The sequence below is a fragment of the Sarcophilus harrisii genome, chromosome 5 (genome assembly GCF_902635505.1).
Source record: "Sarcophilus harrisii chromosome 5, mSarHar1.11, whole genome shotgun sequence".
Classification (NCBI taxonomy): domain Eukaryota; kingdom Metazoa; phylum Chordata; class Mammalia; order Dasyuromorphia; family Dasyuridae; genus Sarcophilus; species Sarcophilus harrisii.
The window spans coordinates 15,640,949-15,660,798 of record NC_045430.1 but is presented as its reverse complement, the minus strand read 5'-3'; the positions used below and the strand labels follow the sequence as shown (position 1 = coordinate 15,660,798).

The 19,850-nt window shown below is 40.0% G+C and overlaps 1 protein-coding gene across 17 annotated transcripts in view; it reads right to left on the bottom strand.

Annotated features, from left to right (window-relative positions):
- Window positions 1–19,850, bottom strand: part of RBFOX2 (RNA binding fox-1 homolog 2) — a 290,000-nt gene that overhangs the window by 59,525 nt on the left and 210,625 nt on the right. For all 17 annotated transcript variants that reach the window (XM_031938956.1, XM_031938967.1, XM_031938954.1 and 14 more), the window contains one exon: window positions 6,589–6,813. In XM_031938956.1, the coding sequence (XP_031794816.1) occupies window positions 6,589–6,813 (225 nt within the window). The remainder of the gene's footprint in view (window positions 1–6,588; window positions 6,814–19,850) is intronic.

Here is a 19,850-nt window from a genome sequence, read left to right as displayed (position 1 = left end):
CTTAATAATCATGGCAAGTTTCCACTGGGTTCAAGATGAGCTTTTAACTCATATTGCAGCTGGTAGTACAATGAATAGAACATTGGGTCTGAAATCAGGAAAATCTGAGTTCAAATTTGACCCCAGACACCTACTACTTGTGTGACTTTCAGCAAGTCATTGAAGATATATTAACTCAACTGTAAATGGGGATAACATCTCTTCCTTGATGAATTGTTGTGTTGATCAAATGAGCTATTTATAAAAAGTACTTAGCATTCTGCCAGCACATAGTAGGCACTATATAACTGTTTATTCTCCCCCTCTTGCCTAGAACCAGGTCTCTATAATATCACCTGGCCACTTCTGTACCACAGTGCCAGCCCTCTAGTTGTGATGTTCTTTGCCTTCCCCCCAGTGGAACCTTGAATTCTATTCCTAGTACCTTAACCTCTTCTAGGAAGATTTTATTTTGTCTTCTCTGAAATGAGGCTTCCATGACATTTCTGAGCCACTGTCATATCAAATTGCTGTGCATGTCCATCCTAGAAAAAATTCTAAAATGCAAGATTAAGCTTGTAGTTGGTGGGCACTTTAGCCCAAGAATCAGTGGAAGAGTTGACTTTATTTCTCTTTGTCCACTGGTTCCTACACCGCCCCTCATAATGGAGCTGAAGAAAATAATACAGACGTGCTCACTGTGTTCATTAGACATTCAAGTGATTGTACTTCATTTGGTCCCCACTTCAGTTAGGTAATCTTCTTATGCTCCTCTGAACCAAGCCAAAGGCTTTCTGAATCCTTTTCTCCTTAAGACTTCCCTATCTCTACCTCCCTCAAAAGCTGGAAAACTGAACATGTTCATATACAGAAGGAATGAAGTTAGTGAAAGGACCGATTATTCAAGAAGAAAGCACTTAAGACAATGAGGTTTTGGAGAAAGAGAAAGAATAATGTGATGTGAAGGAATTAGATTTTATAAAAAATTAAAACAAACAAAAAACTTCCTCTTCTACCACCAAAAAAAAAAAAAAAAAAAAAAAGGGAAAAGGCATCAAGCTCTAGAGAGGTTCTGCTGAGGGACCTTATGTCAAACAGTCATCAAGTAGAGGGCACAGTAATTTGCTGAGAATGAGAGGATAGGTGAGATCAGGAGCTTGTAGGACATAGAGAATGTGGTAAGGATGGCCCAGCACATACTGCTGAGGGGGTTTGGTACAATCGAGTGTATCTGAGGATGGAAAACCAAGATTAGTTGCAGCTAAGGATAGGGAGAACTGGCATAAAGATTAGGGATTAATTATTTGTGTTCTGGATGCCTTTGGCAATCTGGGGAATCTTACACACCTCTTGTCAGAATATATTTACACACTTGAAACACAGAGGATTACAAAGGAAACTAATTATTAAAAAAAAAAAAAAAAAGTTTGTAGATTCCAGGCTCAAAACTCTGGATCCAGAGGGAGTGCCCGAAGACATGTCACTCTTTAAGATAGTGTATTTGTATCAGAGTACAAAGGACATGGCCTTGGTCACTTCTACTTCTGGGAGAAGAACAAGAGCAAGAATGGCTAGCACTTATATGGCATTTTGAAGCTTGACCTGTGTCTTCTCATTAGAAACCCACCACAACCCTGTAAAGTCTTATTAACGCTATTTTACAGATGAGGAAACTGAGGCCAAGGAAGGTGAGGTGAGTTGAGTTACCAGGGTCACCTGAGAGAGAAGGGTCTGAGGCAAGATTCCTAACTGAGCCTAGGGCTCTAGGAGGAGAGGGTTCAAAGGGAGACCTGGGCCCCAGGCCCAAGAAGCTGAGGCAGAAGCAGCAAGGAACCTGCTCGTCTCCCCCGGTGTGAGCTTTGTCGCTCTTGTTTCTGGGGTCTCTCCTCTGCGGAAGGTCCTGGCTCTCAACACTGGGATGGCCAAAGGACTTACGAAGCTTGGCTGTGGATCCCTAAGGGGGATTCCCCTGGGAGGCAGAGAACTCACATTCAATTTCTGGAAGTAGTGGGTTAATGTGCATGTGTGCATGCGGATGTGTATCAGTGAGCATCCCTCACATCTCAGAAACCTCCCCACGAAGCTGCATCATCACAAGCATCTGACATGATTCGGGACAGGGGGGAACCCTGGCTCTGCAGCAAGAAGACCAAGGTCTGATCTTTGCTTCTTGCACCTCCTAGCTCTATGAACATGGCAACATCACCTCTGGGAGCAAGGGGAAGAGGGGGGGCTACGGTACTCACCAAATTACTGTACCAAGAACATGACCTGCTTTGTACCCTCTAAAACAGATTACTATTGCCAGAGCTGCTTTCTGGGAAGAGAGAAGGTCCTGAGGAAGCCTTTCACCCAGTGTTTGGGGCTATACGGCCTGAAAACCTGGTGCTCGGGGATGCGCAAACCCCCTATAGGGTCTGGGAACCAGCTACCAAGCAAGGAAGGGCTCCTCCGCAGCTCGCTGTCTGCACAGGAAGAGCTTCCTCCTAGGGTACCAAAATAAACTCCTGCAGTGTTGCTTAGAACGAACCACTCAATTCTGGCTTTCCCCTCATGGAAAATGAATAGAGCAGGCAGGACTTCATGCAGCAGGAAAAGGCAGATGTGAGAGAAAAGAACCACCCAATCTCATGCAGGGGCTTTCATTGAGGACACAGCTGTGGCTCAGCAGTGTCAGAAGAGACGGGACTGACCAAATATACTGCATCAGCTTTTTGGATTTCCCCAAACACTTCACTTACAAGGTGTCTCAGTTACCCTGATCCCAACCATCCTGGGAGGCGGCTTGCCTGATTTGGTGAAGGAACACGAAGGAAGTAAAGGCAACTGCTCAAAAGGATGTGAAGGAATGGCAACAAAGATGCACAGGAACAAGAAGGACTGCCTGGCACATGCTTGTGGAGAACCAGCCCATGTTGGAATAAAGAGGGCACATGGGACAGTGCCTTTTAAAGCATTCTCTAGCTTTGCAGCGAGGCACTCTGCAGCCACCAAAGATCCACAAAACAGCTTTGTGAACCCCAAAAGTCTTCTCAGTGCAACGTGGGCAAGCTGAAATGCTATCTGCTATAGCACACCGCCCACTGTCCATTTTGTGAGGTTGGGATAGTTTTAATGACTTCAAAGCCTTAAGATTCTGTTCAGGGGAAGTGATAAGGATGAAAGGGCTGTCCCAGCTGATCTAGCCTGGAGCCCTTGGAAGCCCCTCATACTACCTACGACATGAGGAAATGTACTTCCTCTCCTGCCACACTGTGGAACAAGGAAGGATGGCCAAAAGGAGCAGAAAAAAGTTCGAAAGGGGCCACTGTGTAAATGCCTCAATGTTAACTGATTCAAATTCAATGAGTATTTATTTTTCCCTATCTGGAAATGACCGTTATTATAATACCTAGGGCTTTCATGTCTCACTTCCACTGCCTGACATAAACCTGGCCATTTCCCCATGGAAGCACTCATCTTCATGGCTGCTTCTCAGAATCTGTACTATCTTTCCAAACGGCAGCTTCGGTATTATCTTGTTGTGAAACTCTGCTACTATGTTCCTGGTGTTTAATGATCTATACCTCCTCAGATTTCCTTCAGTTTCTTTCTTCCTGCACATATTCTATCCCTTCCCTCCCTCCTGACAAAAGCTTCTTGAAGATAGGATCTGCTTGTTTCTTTGTCTTAAAGTCCCTGATATAAGCACACACACTAAGTGCTTTAAAATGTCATTGAATTGAACTATTAAGCACTTACTCTATAAAAAGTGCTAGAAAAACAATCAGAGAAAAAAAAAAAAAAAAAAAAAAAAACAACAACAACAACCCGTCCCTGCTTCAAGGAGCCAATATTCTACTAGAACAACAACAAATACAATGGATTTGAAATCTCAAATCCATCCAGCTAACACTTGGGATAATAATCAAACTGCTTTCCAGTTCTAGGCAAATTCCATAAAATGAGTGCAATCTCTCCAGATTTCACAAAGCAGACAAAGAGTCCAAAGAGGAAGCATTATCTGCAGCTATCTTTTTATAGTCTTGTCTAACAAGGTACAAACTGTTTCTATAAAATATAAGTATTTCGTTTCATTATTACTTATTATTAATATTATTTTATTTTTACTTAAACATTATTTATCTAAAGGAGAAATGAAAAGTCTCTGCTGTCCTCTTATTTGGAGTGAGACAGAGATAAGTTTAATATTCTTTAGATGATTTTAGACATTGATCACAAGAATTATTTATCTGCATTTTATATCTGTAACATGAGAGACTGAAAACTTAACTGATTTACTCAAATCAGTAATTAGATAAACAAAATGCAGGTCTCCTAACCCTGATTTCAATTCCCAGGCAGACAACATATTGATGGGGAATCTAATATCATCATAGCTAATATGAAGAAAATACTTTTATGTATTTTAAAGCACTTTATGTACATGACCTTACAAGATCCTCACAACAACCTTCTACATAAGGTAGGTACTTAAGGTATTATTTCACAGATAAAGGAACTGAGATTCATCTCCTTCTGTGACTTGTCCAGTGTCAGAAAGCTAATGGAGGTCAGAGGTGGTGCCGAACCCAGGTTTTCTTGATTCCAAGTCCACCACTTTAGTCACTCTCTGATGAAAAAGAGTCTTCAACTCAAGTGTCTCAATGACTCCCTCTAACAGTTTCTGTGGTTTCCCAATAATACCTAACTTTCAAATTAGAGCAGCTATGCTACCTTTCTCTTTAAGGTCTCATCACATGGGCTTTCATTTTCTCCTGAGCTATTCCCATAACCATCAAAACCTCAGGGTCCAAGTACATACATTCCTATTCTTATTCAAGTGGCTTCTTTAAAGAGCTGCAATTGCTTGACTTAGCAGAGCTTCTTGACAGAGCTCAAGGAGATGTCTCCTAATATGGAAGATAATCAGAAGGCTTGGCAGAAGGTTTCCATCAAGGGTCAAAGCTTATTATATTCACTACTATCAGAAACATACATAATGGGTAGATATCTTAGTCACAATGCAATAATGCGAATTAGGAAAGAAATGGAGAAATGGAGAAGAGAAGCAGTGGGCAAATTCATGAAGGGATGAACAATCTCTTCTAAGAGAGCCTCAGAATTTATTTTAGATTTTATCATTTTTTTTTCTGCTGAAATGGAAATAAGGATTAGCTTGTGGTTAATGACCACTGGGCAATTTTGAATCTCAACTCCTAAAGATATTCTGGTAATTCTAGAGTTATAATAAAAATTTACCAATAGATTTGTCTTCTTTATAAAAAGATATGGCTTCAAGATTTTTTAATGTTCAAAATCCCAAGCCTGATTCTAGACAGGGAGGATGTGCCTCTTTGAGAGCAGGGACTGTTTTTTGGGGGGTGGGAGGGTGGGAAGGAGATGGTTTTTGTCACTCCAGTACCTAACAGTACCTGGCATGTAGGAGGCTCTTAATAAATCAATCTTCTTTGAAGATGTATGGAAAACAGAGGATGAGAAAAGTCTGGAAGGAAGTCTTAGATTCATCTCCTTTGTAAGTTGAAATATTATTAGCCAAAGGAAAAAGGCACAATATTAAGCATTTTTATGTTAAAAAAAAAATTCCTATTATGTCCCCAACATTAAGTAAAAAGAAAATTGAAAGTATGAGCTGATTAAATTCATCCCCATGCAACAGAAGCTTCCAATGTAGGTTCTTTATTAGGAATCTAAATCTTAACAAGTAGCTTAAGAAGTGGATAAAAGCTTTCACTGGGATAATCTGTTAGTGGGCAATCCATGCTATAGAGAAGGTAATAAAAAAGGTTTTCAATAAGAATTAAGTCTATGGCAGCTACATAATATGTCTTCATCTCTTGTATTACACTACAGAAGAACAAACTCATACAGTTTTAAGTATAACAACAGACTGTCATATACTTTCAAGTATAATGATACATAACTTCCTGCTACTAACCTTACTTGAGTCAAACAACATTCAGAAATGCTTGATCCATCCAGGGTTACGATTACTTATATTTTCTTTTTAAAGTTATAAATGCAGAAAATGTCAATAGTTTTAAGAAAAATAGGTAATGATGACCCCCAGATTGCACTCCTAGGACTCTAAACTGTTTATTTCTAAGACTAAAGTCCTAACCACAGAGGTGGCTCTCGTTAAATGGGCAGAATGCTGGCTATGGGAGGATAGACATGAGTTCACATTCCAGTTCTCCCCTACCAACTGTCTGACTTAGAGCCAAGTCACCTAAGTCTCTCTGTGCCTCAGTTTCCTCATCTGAAGATGCATAACTAGCACAGAAAAAATTTTGAGAAAAGCACTTATAAAGCTCAAGGCTTCTAGAAATGAGATGTCAGCCATATCCAGGGTCACACTCACTGTGGAAACAGTGTGCTTATTTCCTTAGAGCTACATAAAGAATATTTTGGTATTTTCCTGAAACAGATATACTAAGAAGGCAAATAACCTGGGGTGCTTTGTGAAGACAATCTAACTTGCTATTCATGCATATGAACAGAAGAATGAGGAATGTGTGAGGTTCCAGGGTTACATGTGAGAGCAATGAAGTGAACTGCACACGATGATTCACCCCACGCCATTCATTCTCTGCCTTCTAAGTCACATACCGTCAGAGCTCCATTCTGCGTGCTGGCTGTGTTAGTACTCTGCTCTCCATGCGTTTGTGTACCTCCGTAAAGCGTCAGGTTATGCTCACTGGTCTGGCCTGCGTAGTCCTGAGTGTGTGGCACCCCATACTCTGTGGGAATTCCATTCTGTGGAGGTGGTGGAAACGGGATGGTGGTAAATGGCTGAACCATGGCGTCAGGAGTGGCTGTTGGCTCCTGGTTACCCTATAAGAGAAAGTGAGAAAGAAGGGAAAAGGAAAAAAAAAAAAAGGGAAAGGTGATTTAAAATGGTATAAAAAAATCAAAACCCTAATTTGATAATATCTACAATGAGCCCCAGAACCCTCAAACATTCTCTTGATAAATTAGACCAATCAAAATACCACAAAATTCCATTGCTCTAGTAGAACAGAACATTTCTAAGTTTCACATGTGTTTTTGCCAATTTTGTACTAGAAAGACTTGGAACCAGGTTAAGATTAATAAGTATCTGAAGGCCAAATAATTATACCCTCTAAAGAAACCCTTTCTCCCCAAATATTTCACTGATGTCAAGCTGGAGAAGCATTTCTGAGTTGAAATGAAGTATGAGAAAACATTGCCCTAATTTTTTCTGAGCCTACTTTATATTGGCCTTTTTCAAAGGAAGCCAAAAGGACACTAATCTGCTAATAAATATTTGTTAAGGGCCCACTATGTGCCAGGTACTGAAGATACAAATATGGGAATGTGGGGGAAGAGTAGAGAGAGAAAGAAGGATAATCCCTGCCCCCTAGGAACTTCCAGTCTAAGTGAGGAAGATGATCTATGAGAAGAAACAGAAGAGGGGGCGAAGTGGAGGAGTATGGCAGAGAAGACCCAGAGTGTAGCAGAGCAGCCAGTGAGTGATGAGACTCTAAGCTGTTCGGAGCTGGGCATCCTCCAGGAACCCATGGCTCCCCTCTTCAATCAGAGGGACAGATGATAGTGGGAGTTGACTTCACTTCTTAGTTAATGCCAGTATTTCCATCCTTGCAGTTCACAAATACTGAAAGGAGAATGTTCTTAGGTGCCTATCAGTTTCATTCTGCAACTTGTCCTAATGGATGCTAGAATACACCAGGTTAAAAAGCAAAAGAGTGCACAGGAATCCAGCAGGAGGACACAGGCAAGCAGGTTCTTTCTCCTGGGCAGTCACTCTATCCTAAATGAACAAAAATCCCCAAGAAGGGAAGGAGTGGCTGTGGAGGGCAGCCACAAACACAAAGCAGGCAAAGAACAAGTACGGTTACCATAGCAATTGCAGCACAAGACAGCCCCACCTTTATCAGATGGGTTATTTTCCTTTTGGATGAAATACAATCAGGAAAAGTTTGTTGTCTTCCTCTCTTCCCATTTATGTCTACTTGTCTACATGCTCATTCATGTTCATCTCACTCCTCTCTTTAATTCAATTCTATGGCATTTAGGTTTTTTTTCCCCTTCCCATAGAGTACAACTTCAGGTCCTTAAAGATCATCAAATCCAATTCCTTCATTTTCCAGATGAGAAAAGAGAGGCCCAAAGGAATCAAATTACTTACTTAAAGTCATACAGAGAGTACATGGAAGAGCTGAGACTTGAACTCAAGACTTTTAGCTCCTAATTCAAATATGGTATTCAAGTAATATGAAAGATTAAAATATGGTAAGAATTTTGGAGCAAAAAGGGAAAACAAAACTCTTTAAAAATTGTCAATGAGGATCCCATGCCTTTTAGGAACAGAGTTCAAGAAAGAAAAACACATCTAGCTTTAAAAATTTCAAGATGGTGACTTAACTGAAGTTTTATATTAGATTAATTAAAAAGTCAAAAAGAAATCGGAATCTTTCTTCTAAAATTTATTTGTAGGACAGGAATGTTGAGAATAAATATCCCTTACTAGCAGACAGTGGAGAGTATTGTTGAAATACTTTCATTATCACAGGGCAGATAAGTGCTCATCCATAGCCAGCTGTGTGCCTCTGAGGACATCACTTTTTCCTCAGCCACCACCTCTCTCACTACAAAAATGAGGAGGTGGAACTGAATCTCTAAAGTCCCTTCCAATCCCAGACTTCTACAACCCTAAAAGAGAAGCTTTTCCTAATCCCCAATGCAAAGCTCCACATGGCTCATTTCTCAACATATGAGTTCTGGACAATTTCTTGTGGTATATGTAAAATGGACAGAGCTTCCTAGAGGTAGGAATGATGAAGAATTTCAAAATACTTTTTCTTCCATCATCCCCACTCGAACCTTTTGCTCTTGCTCACTCAACTGACTGTCTTCAGGTTGGGGTTTTGAGTCTGGTAGAACCCACTTACTGAAATTCCCCTTTTCACAGTTGTGCGTCTCATCAAACTACTCTCCAAACAAGGCAAAGCTGTGTTTTGCTCAAGGCTCAAGTCTTTGTGATTTCTGCATAGTTTTTAAGACATTTTCTTTTTGTCTTTAGATGGTAGAGAAGGTCAAAGACTTTTAAAATATTAGCAAATCTTGTTCTGCTTCTAAATTGAGGAGTTAGGGGAAATAATGCATCGAGACCCTGAGTATATATCACTTGGTTTTCTCCCAATCATGAGCATAATTTCTTTCAGACAAGACACTAATTATCCTCTTCTCTCTCAGCCCTAATTATCCTTCTCTCTCAACCCATGGCATCCCACCGAGAGCACCAGGACAATGGATTTGGAGCAGGACTCTCTAAACAGCACCATTGGCTTTCAACACTAACTTGATGCTCATTAAACTGATACCCCCCCCCCCCAAACAAAAAGCTTCACAGAAGGGGAATGAACTCCCTGGGATCTTGGGGAGGGAGGGAAGGCTTCTATCCTATTACAGCCTTTCTGCAAATATGTATCTTGTGCTTCCAAAAAATTCAGTGGAAAATTATCAAAAAGAGCCAGAGTAAATAGCAAAGAACACTGTACCCTCATACTAATGCTAGATTTAATCCTATTCTTTCTCCTACCCATGCCACTCAAGCAATAAAGTAGAGGTGATTCTGAGTGAATAAAAATGGAGCCTTTAATGACCTACAGTTCTCCCATTACAATCCTCATAATTTGCCACTGCTAACATCATATTATGGAGTGACTTTAATCTTCAAAGCATTTTACAAGAAAATTAATTCTCATTATCCCACCCTGTGAAGGAGATAAATATTATCTTCACTTTATACAAGGGTAAAGTTTTGGTAGAGAGATCAGCAATAACTCTCTATAGCTTCTAGCACATATCTGCTATCACTGAAGTTTCTCTCCTTTCAAAGCCCCGTGTTATTATATACACTAGTCCTATCATATTCTTATTCTCCAGCACAGCCCAAACCGAAGAGTTTTAAACAAATTCCCAAGATTCATTAACTGGGATTTATCACAGGATAACTCTGACTACACAAAAATGATGGTAAAAACTCTTGAGAGTTTTTTTTTTTTTTTGGGGGGGGGGGGAAGTCTTGGGGGAAAGGAGCCAAACATTCCTCTCTTTTGTCCAGGTGCCTGTGGCCCCTGCTTGTATACCAGATACATGCCAGCCAACATCAGGTGAATCGATACTGGCAAAATGATGGGCTGAGAGACACTGACCCTCACTTTGAAACCCCTAGTCCTCAGTCTCCTCATCTGTAAAACAAAGGACCTGATGATCTCTATAAGGTCCCTTCTAGTTCCAGATTTATGGTTTTAGGAATTTGCAGCTCCAGCGACACAAGACTTTCTGATTTGTAAACTGGAAGGGCCTCTGGCCCACATAGGCCATGTCCACAGCAAGTGATCTAGGTGCTCTGGCAGAGCTTATCTGTTTCACATGAATGTAAGGACATTTTATTGTCATCAAAAGCTGAGCAACTCACAGGCAATAGTGGATAATTGGCATGGGCAGGAATCTTCTACTAATTCCTGCTGAGGACTGGACCAAGAGTCACCCTGCCTCATGACCTCGGTGACCTTGGGTAGTTCCCATGATTGAACTGCAAGGTCCTTGTTAGGTCTGGTTCCCCAGGGCTGACCATTTATCCAGATCTGAAAGCAGCTTCCCTCTCACTCATCCTTCATCAACCAAAGGGCCACAGCTCCCAAAGGAACCAGGGACCTGGTTTTTCATGTCCACTCCAACCCTCCATTCTCAAACTTTAAGCTTTAGGTTGCTTTGTAGTATCTTTACTTCTGCCTAAAAGTAATGTAAAGCAGCAAAAAAAAAAAAAAAAAAAAAAAAAAAAAAAGGTAATCAAACTAAAGTACATAGAGAGAAAGGTAACTATTTTGATTGTTTTATATAAACAAGTTTATCAACATCCATAAAATCTTATTCACTGAATAGAAATCAAGTCTGGCATCTATCTGGCAATCTACTCTGCAACAAACAGAAAATTGAGAGTCCATTCTCAGATCTAGCTTTAAGTATCTTATGTAACCTTAAAACAAAACATCTCTGTCAAGCTGGACTTTCTTTACCTATACTCCTGATATTACAGCATTAGGTTTTCCAAGAACATTTTAAAATTTAATTTAAATCTTAATCTTAAAAATGCCCAGAGACAAAAGATGAGAAGAACAAAAATAACCTCATTGAAGTTTTCTTAAGAGACTTAAAAACATTGAACTGAGAAAAAGAAATAATCAGTAAAACTCAATTCCATTGACCTTCTACAGGCAACATAAAACAAATAGCATCTATCCACCTCTTCAATCCCGTCTATGAATTGCTCCCAACTACCCTCAGGGTTTCAATTAAAATGGGTGAAAAGTTATTACTTCTGAACATATGATCCTGGCTGAGAAGAGGCTTGTGTATGTACGCCCTTCTAACTATAATACCCTTTAACTCCTGTTGGTTTGGGAGTTACTTCAGGTTTTTTTCATTGGCCTTAATAGGGAGTGAGGGTAGGGGGAGTAATTATAGTGTTTAGATGCATAAAAATCTGTCATGTTGCACACATTTTCTTCAGAAAACTCATTTTCCGTATACCGGCATTTTTTTCCCCATTCGTTTATAATGAAAACTGATCTGATTAAAAAAAAAAAAAAAAAATCCTCTCACGTATAGCACATAAAAACATGTATGAATGTACAATCTGTTTATACAAGGTACAATCCACATTTCTGTATCTCTTTTTACTTAACTGAGAGCATCTCTCTCAACAAGGACGTTAGATGAGATTGTGGTCAAAGCTGAAAGGCAAGTCAGAAACCTAAGCTTTGAAATCATTTTGCAGGTGACTAGGTCCCTAATAACTCCAATTAAATTCCTTTTTCAGATTACCCAAGCATAATTTCCTTAGTGAAGGTACATGCTTAGTGAAATGACATTATTAAACACAGACTATAGGAATGTTTTTTTTTTGTTTTAATAAAAAAAGTTTTGTACTAAAAATAGAAATTTATAGAATTACAAACTTTTTAAATGTCTTTAATTGATCTATAGTCTAGGAACAAAGTCATAGCCATGCACAATTTAGGTAAAATAATAACTTTGTCTATTAAATTTATTAAATTTAAAAGTGGAGTGTTCATAAAATACACTTAATAAACTGTTGTTGCAAATTAAATTGCAGAATGTTGCATTCTAATGTATAGATAACTTTTGGTTTTTGCCAATTTATGAAAAAGTAGGGCAAAAACAAAGAGGCAAAATATAAACATTTCTTAAAAAAGGAAGACCTTACATTTCCTTGTGAATTCCACAATGTACCACAGACACAGAAAACATTCGTTTTCAAAAAGAAGTGTGAGAAAATCCCCAGCTCTCTTACTATCACATTTGCTACATCTAGCTCTGTCTGGCCCACCCCATGCTCTAACTGGAGGCTCTTAGAGTTGCCTGTTCTAAGCTAATGAGCAAGGTGGTCAGAAGCTTCTCTGGGTGTTCATATTTATAGGTTGGAGCCAATCCAATTAATTTCATTTATTGAGTTTACTTGTTAACTTGTTACTTTATGTGCAAAATCACTTTTATTCTTTCTGGTCAAGTCAGGAGAGGAGGAAAATCTCTACCAAGCTCTAGATTAAAAGTCAGAAATTTACCAGGAGACAGGGGGGAATCCTTTCTCTGGTGAACATGACAGTTACTACTGGAAGCTCAAAGTGTAATCTTCCTCTCACAAATGAAGAATTACTTAGTACAGTTCTGTTTGTCCTTAGCATGCAGAAATTAGAATGATGTGATCCCATAAATTAGTTTTCAGTTAAAACCTTTCTTTTGCATGCTTAAAAAAAAATTGACAGGAAGAGATTGAAGGAAAGAGGAGGAAAAAACTGCTGACACATTAACACTTTAAGCCCAAACCTTTCAAAAAAAAAAAGAAAGAAAGAAAAAGAAAGAAAAAAAGAAAAAGTAGTCAGGGAAAAAAGTGTTTTGTTTTTAAATACCCCTAAATCCCATCTCATCCCCCAGTCTGTGTCTAATTTTTTTCTACCTATTATTTATTCAGCACTTGTTTGATGACTTGGAATTGCTGTTGCATTAGCCCAATTCAGTGCTGAGCTTGGGGTTTGCTGGCCATGAGAGATGGAGAAAGAGGAAGGAACTCCAATCCTAGGCTCTGCAGATGACCAATACTCGGTATCAGTAGCAACTTAGCTCTCTAAGCAAATAACATTTACTCAGAGGAGATTCCTAAATAATGAAGAATGACCAAAGATCCTGTTATCTGGCCTTCATTTAGGGTTAAAATATACAGATTTGTCCTCCTATATAACTCAGCCCCTAGGAGGCTCATCTCTTTCATAAAAGCCTCAGTTCTGTGCCTCTGTCCTTCTGGGAATGGTCCTGCTCTCCCTCACCCCCTCCTCCCCCACGAGCACAATATTCCCTCTCCCACAGGGAAAGTCTTGACAGAGCTTGCTCATTGAACTGAACAAACACCTCAATTAGCAAAGGGAGCTGGGGGAAGGGTGGCAAGACATTACACAATCTACTGGTAGCCCAGCAATATATGCTCTATAGGAATGGAACATAGGCAGATACTTGTCTGTCTCTTTCAAAGAAAGGAGATTAAAATGTCCCCTCCACACCCTGCAAGGGAGTCAACACAGGAGCTTCAAAGAAAAATGCTTTGGATTTTTTTCTAAGAAAAATACAAAGATAAATATATCTTTCTAGGCCATAAAATGCCCACAATAGGTCAGAATAATTCATCCCATCTATAACATGTCGTTCCCTAGAAATAAGAACAGGAACTGGAAAAGATGTTTCACTGGCAAAGGAAATTCCTTTTCCAATGCCGGATGCCAGTTTCTCTTTACCATAATTGAGAGGTGCCTAAAAGGAGAGGTTAGGTGATTAGATTGGCTGGAATCAGAGAGCCCTATCTGTCAAGAGGTCAAACTTGGCACCAGATCTCCCTGGCTTTCAGGCTGGCTCTACACTCACCAGACTGCCCTCTTGGAATAGACATGATTGATCACATAAGCTACCTGTCTCCAACTCTTCCCAGAGGAGGGAAATGCTCCCCAGCAAGAGCAGCTTTCCTACCACAAGTGAGTGATTGCTTTTCTTTTGAGCAAAATGAACCACTCCCTTTTGCAGCAGATGTAGTCTAGCAAAAAAAAAAAAAAAACGTTTTCCCCAAACAAGGTTAACAGACTGTGTCTATGAAATCATCTACCTCAACTTAGAAACATCAATTAAGAGTCAGATAAGGCTCTTGTCTTCCCGAGACATGTAAAAGAGGATTCTAATTTCAAATAGAATAAATATTACAAGAAATTGTTCCACAATTAATACAGGATGTATGGCACATAACTTGGCCATTTCTAGAGCATTTCAAGGACAGAAGAGCAGAAACTATATAGATGAGGAAGTCATTTCCCATGTGAAGATTACTCTTATTTCAGGTTTATGAAACCAGCATAACCAGCTAGCTCCAGGGAAAAGACAGGATGCTGGTAAACAAAAGAAATCTAAGACTAATCACCTCTTTCTCAATCCATAACAAAATCCATAGCTCTGGGAGGTCCTCAAATCATGGCCCTTCCTCATATGGAAAAGGGCACACCAGAAAATGTGGGATAAGGAAGTACCAGAGAGCAGTAGCTCCTCTGAGAAAGCTATCACAATTCTAGACACTGCTGGACAGAAGGCTCTCCTTTGCAAAGCCACATTCACATCCAGCTCTTCTTGGTCAACTCCATTCATCCATTCAACTGCAAGGAGTTTGGTGGAGGGAAAACAGCTGCCTTTGGGATCAGGAGTGAAGTTCATTCTCTGGTTCTCTGCTTGCCCTCTCCCTGGGGCCTGGGGCCCTTTCTGGATTTGAGGGGGTTGAACACCATGGCCTTGGAGGCCCAGGCCAGTTGGAAAGCCAGGAACCTAATTCCTCACCCATGTCTTTGTGCACATGTAAGTAAGAGAGTGTTTGTGTGGGTGTGTAAACGGCTAAGTTTATCCAACAGAATAGAGTGGTGACCACATGAGTCAGGACAATACTCAGTTCCTATTGTGAGTCGATGAATGCCTCTCACAAATTCATGACATCCCTGTGAGTAGCTATAGGTTCGGAAAAACTGATAAAAGGAATCAGGAATGTGTTTACTTTGTAATTACAGACAGCTAGCAAATATCTGAGTTTTATAGGTACTTTAGAAATCATGTAACCCAACCCCCTCATTTTATAGATAAGAAAATTGAGTTCCAGAGAGGGAAAATAACCTAACCCATGATCACACAGTAGTTAAGTAGAGGTTATCCTAATACTTAGTCACTGATCACATTTATTTACCATTTTAAGGTTAATAAAGGGCTTCTATATGTATTCTCTTACTTGATCCTTGAGAACAGGATTTGACTTTTGTTTTGTCTGGTTTTTTGGATGTCCTCAGCATTGGCACAATGCTGGCCTGGCACCCAGTAGGCACTTAATAAATGCTTACAGACTGACTATGGGGAAACCAAAAAGTTATTATCAGTTGACCACATGGGTTACGACATCATCAGCATTTCTTGCTTATAGATAACCAAAAAACTGCCCTTACTCAGCCAGAAGCTCAGGCAACAATGACTATGATAAATGGAGTAAAATAGATGTGGCTTCACAATTCAGGTGGTATCACTACAGTATGTCTTGGGGGGGAAAGGGAGAGAGTTCAAAAAAGCAAAGCAATTCGCCTCAAGTAATTTTATGGGGAAATATAAGTGAAAAATATATGGAAGCGAAATCTGTAGAAGTCTAGGTGTACAGATATTATTCACCCGTTTTTTCATTCAAACACTCTACAGCGGTGAGGAAGCCCACATTGTTGGGAATCAGGAAAACACAAGTTCAGATGCTGCCTCAGACACTTAACTAGCTTTGTGATCTTGGGCAAACCATTCAACCTTTCTCTGCCTCAGTATTCTCAACTGAAAATGGGAAGAGAAACAGCACCAATCTTCCAGCGTTGTGAGAATCAAACAAGATACCTGTAACGTGTATTGCAAATCTTAAAAAAAAAAAAGTCACTATAGAAATGCAAGCTAATATTTTTATTATTATCATATGCTAGGCATTGTGATGAGTACAGTGAAGCTCATGGGAACATATAAGACACATGCCAAGGAGGTAAGGTGATCAGAAGATCAAAGCAATTCCACAAAGTACTGCTCCAAGAAATTCAGAGTAAGATCTGCCTGGGCAGAAGGGACTTCAGGGAAGTTTTCACAAAGGATGCCAGGCAAGAAGGCACTTTGCTTAAAGGGTCAGCCTGATGCACACCCATTCACTGCTGGCACTGAGCAGGATCTTCAGGACCTTCGGCTTCTGGAGGCAGTTCAATCCATTGTGGAGAAGCTCTAATTATTCACAAGTTCTTCCTGGTGCAGAACAAACTTATTTTCCATGATTCTCTAAGTAGGAGGATCTACCATGTAAAAGCACCAGGTGAGGTGCTCTAGCCACCCAAAGAGAAGACAGCTAGGAGCTCCCTGAGCTTCCCTTCCGGCTAGGCTAAACACGGGCTAAAAGGGCGGTTTACAGAGTAAGTGCTCAGGATGTTCAGAAGAAAAAGGAGGAAACCCAACAATCCCGAATTAAACAGCTGCCTGCTGCATGCTAGGCCTTGGAGACAGCTTCTTTGATCATCCCCCACGGCTCTCAGCTGCCCAAGGACCCGCAGCCACTAAGTCTGAACTTGGGTCCTTGCCGCCAGTTCACTTCTCTAACCAGAGCACCCCCTTGTAGAGGGCTTAGGCTTGGGAGGCCAAAGAAAGCTTATTGGGAAAACTGGGTCAGAAGGGTGGCCTTCAAGGCCAGGCAGGATTCAGATAAGAAAGGAGGGAGGGAACACGCGAGGTAGAGGTGACCAAATGAAGCCAGAAGCAGGAACAGGAGAGGCAGCAAAGCAGCCTTGGAGGCAAGAAGACCTGAATTCGAATGTGATCTCAAACATTTACTAGCTATGTGACCCTGGGCAAACCATTTAACCTCTGTCTGCCTCAGTTTCCTCATCTGTGAAATGGGGATAATAACAGTAGCTACTTCTCAGTGGTGCTGAGGATTAAACGAGATAATGACTGCAAAGGGCACACTTATAAGCACTATAGAAATGTTAGCTATTATTATCTTTAAGGAGAATCTGCCTCTGGCTTGGGATAATATCAAGTGATAAGAACAATGGGTAGAGGACTCTTAGGAAATACATATCTCTAAGATTCAGGATTTCTGGTGAAAGGAAATTGAGAGATGAAATAAGTTTTTTTAAAAAGGCAGGTATGAAATTACCTGGAGGCAAGAACATAAGGACTGATAAGAATCAAGCCACTTCACCTGAGCCATTCAGGGACTGATTCCGAAAACAAGCTGCAACTCTTTCCCGGACCTTAATTCCGCCAACACTCTCATAATAGAGTAATTTTGCACCTACTAAGTGCAGGGAGTTTTAGAAGACTTTGCTTTACAAGTGTCTACATATATTACCAATACAGATCATGTGTTTGAAAAGCTGCTAAAACCCCAGAATATTTCAGAAGCATTTCAGTTTTTTTTAATTTTTTAAAAAACTTTTCTTCTTATTGAGAAGCAGAGGGAAAATGAATACAAACGACAGTTTTAAAGCAACAAATTTGGTTAGTGCCCTTGATGAAATTTAGAGCCAGAATATGCTTTAGTATCCCAATAGGCATACAGCAAAAAGCATTTACTAAACATCTAAAAGGGGAAAGAAATAAAAATCTCCGTTTGGAACACAAAGATGTTTCAATTTAAGGACTTTAAGTTTGTTACCCTATTCCCCAACCTTGTTAAAGGCAGAAACCAAAGAGTTTTGTCTAAGTGTCTTCTGTTGGAAACATTTAACAGACACAATTTCAACTTCAAGTCCCTTCTCTCTGCAAAGGGCATTATGTCCTGGTAAAAAGCCAATCGCATACTTGTTTGAATTGACCCAGCTTCAATAGCCTTAGGAATAAGAAAGTGCCATACTGGAGAAAACAGAAAGACTATCTGTAATCAGTGAAGAAAAATGTTTTTCATCTTCAAAAGGAACTACAAACTGAAAAGGGAGAGAGGCAGAAGGGAGGGATGGGAGAAATGGGACACAATACAATTTCCACTACTTCGAAAGATTCTAAAAATCTTGCAAGTCCCAACCATCCTGGAGTCTCAGTTTCCACTTTTGTATTAGATTAGGGGATTAGATTAACCTGACTTCTAAATTTTCTTCTAGCTCTCAATCTTTGAATCTGAGGAGAGTGATGAGCATAAAGGATTCTCTGGGTTTTTTCCTTACTCACAGTTGCACATTTTGAATATTCATTGTATAAAGTATGTTTCTCTCTTGGTCTATGCCATCAAAAGTTATGTTTGTGACAGTCTGAAGTTCAAGATGAAATTAAGAAAAACAACGTCCTCCTATTTCTTTATATCTTACTTTACAGTTTAGAAAGCACTTCAGAAAACTTGTAAAGATCCTACAAATAAGGAACAGTCTGGGGGGGGGGGGGGCACACAGCCTCAGGAAATGGCAGGGTCAGAATGTGGAACTAAGCCCAATGTAGTAACAAACAAAATACCATTCGGAAGGTTCGCTTTTAAGTTGGTTATCTGAAACAATACATTTTTCCATTTAAACAACATTACAGAGAAGGATTAGATTCTCTGGTCAGATCAAGAAAAGATTCTTTAACCCTTGATAGTGATAATCTATGGCACTAATAATATTACAAACCCAAGAGGAAAATGCATTCCAAGCTCCGTATGGGGATCATAGGGCCATATCTCTTCCATCTGCAGTCCTAGTATGAAATATGTACATTCTATCCTACATGGCATGACTCCCCTTTCTATATTTCACCCTTACTGGGTTTCCTTGAGGAATGGAGTATAGATAAGAGAAAACAAAGATACTTCCTGGTCGGAGGATTGAGAAAAAAGGCTTCCAAGAGAGCCAAGAGCTCCCACATGGAGCAGTGACAAGCAAAGAAGAGCCCTGTGAGAAAGCCACTTCAGGGTCTATTCCCACTAAGTGTAACATGGGGCTAAGAGGTGAGAGAGGGAAGGAGGGTCTGCTGAAATCTGGGAATCCTAGGGTGCCAATGGATCTCACAGATGGAGGGCAGTGTTAGCTCCCTTAGAAAGAGGACAACAGAGGTTCTCAAATAGGAGAGTGGCTGCCTGAACATCTAAAAGGAAGAGCTTTTCTGTTTAGAGAGAAAGAAAAACAACAAAAAGCAGCCATCTTAAAAAAGTGCCTTGAACAAAATAAGTGGTTAATCACTCTTTATTGAACTGTATTGACTTAATAAAAATATAGGCTTTTAGAAAATTAAAGCCAATGCATTTTGTTTCCTTTCTCATTTTTGATCTGATTTTTCTTGTGCGGCATAAATGTGACATTTTTATTTTAATATATATTGGATTACTTGCCTTCTAGGGGAAGGGACTGGGGAGAAGGAAAAAAGGGAGAAAAAAACTTGAAACATATGGTTTTACAAAAGTGAATACTGAAAATTATCTATACATATGTTTTGAAAATAAAAAGCTTTAATTAAAAAAAAGAAAGAACGAAAGTTAAAGCCAAAAACAAGTTACTGCTGTGGCAGGTAGAAGAGAACTAAGGGCACTTTCTACTGTGCTACCTACTGTCCATGGTCTACAAGAAATTAGGGGGAACAGAGAGGGTTATCGCATGTCCAAGAAAAGGGTAAATGTGAGTCATCTCCTCAGGAAGGATGAGCTACTGACTGATGAGCTTAATCGAAGTTTCTGGCCAGAGCCTCTTAAATGCAAGGAAAGGAAGAGTTTGGAACTCCTGAGAGGAAAACAGTGACCAGGAAGACCCAGCCCA